General features: G+C 55.8%; 1 protein-coding gene across 1 annotated transcript; it reads left to right on the top strand.

The window, feature by feature from the left end:
* DQ04_26111000 (hypothetical protein) lies at window positions 1-336 on the top strand (the record flags this gene model as incomplete). Its single annotated transcript, XM_009318313.1, has 1 exon — window positions 1-336. A coding segment is annotated over one exon (336 nt), but the record flags the coding sequence as incomplete, so codon positions are not given.
* Between the last annotated feature and the right edge of the window lie 121 nt (window positions 337-457).

Genomic DNA, 457 nt, shown 5'->3' with positions numbered 1-457 from the left:
CTTGATGAGGAGCTTGATGTACGGGTTCGTCGAGTACGTGTGGTGGCGCACCACGCGCTTCTTCTTCTGCACGCCGGTGAGGTCAACGCCCATGGTTGGCTGGTTTCGATCGACGGCGGAACTACGAGCACACACTACACGAGAGGTACAACAGCAGGCGGGGTGGTGAAGGAGGGAGAGGAGAAGTGCACCACAGAGACACAGACAGAGAGGCAGACGGACAGACAGACAGACGGCGCCACGCAGGCCGTTGCGCACGAGTTGCACGTGGCCCAGTCACAGACACAAGTGCACACATTGCTCGCCTCCGCCCCCCCCCCAAAAAAAAAAAAGTGAATGGTTCGCCAACCACCTTTTCTTCCTTTCTCTCGCTTTTTCCTTTCGAATGCATGTGCTCCAGCATCGTTTTTCTTTCTTTCTTGTTTGCTTGTTTTCTTTCGGTTTGGCAGGGGGGGGG

The sequence above is a fragment of the Trypanosoma grayi genome (genome assembly GCF_000691245.1).
Source record: "Trypanosoma grayi strain ANR4 Tgr_2611_V1, whole genome shotgun sequence".
Lineage (NCBI taxonomy): Eukaryota > Euglenozoa > Kinetoplastea > Trypanosomatida > Trypanosomatidae > Trypanosoma > Trypanosoma grayi.
Note: the sequence above shows the minus strand (reverse complement) of the source record. Positions and strands in the feature narration are given on the sequence as shown.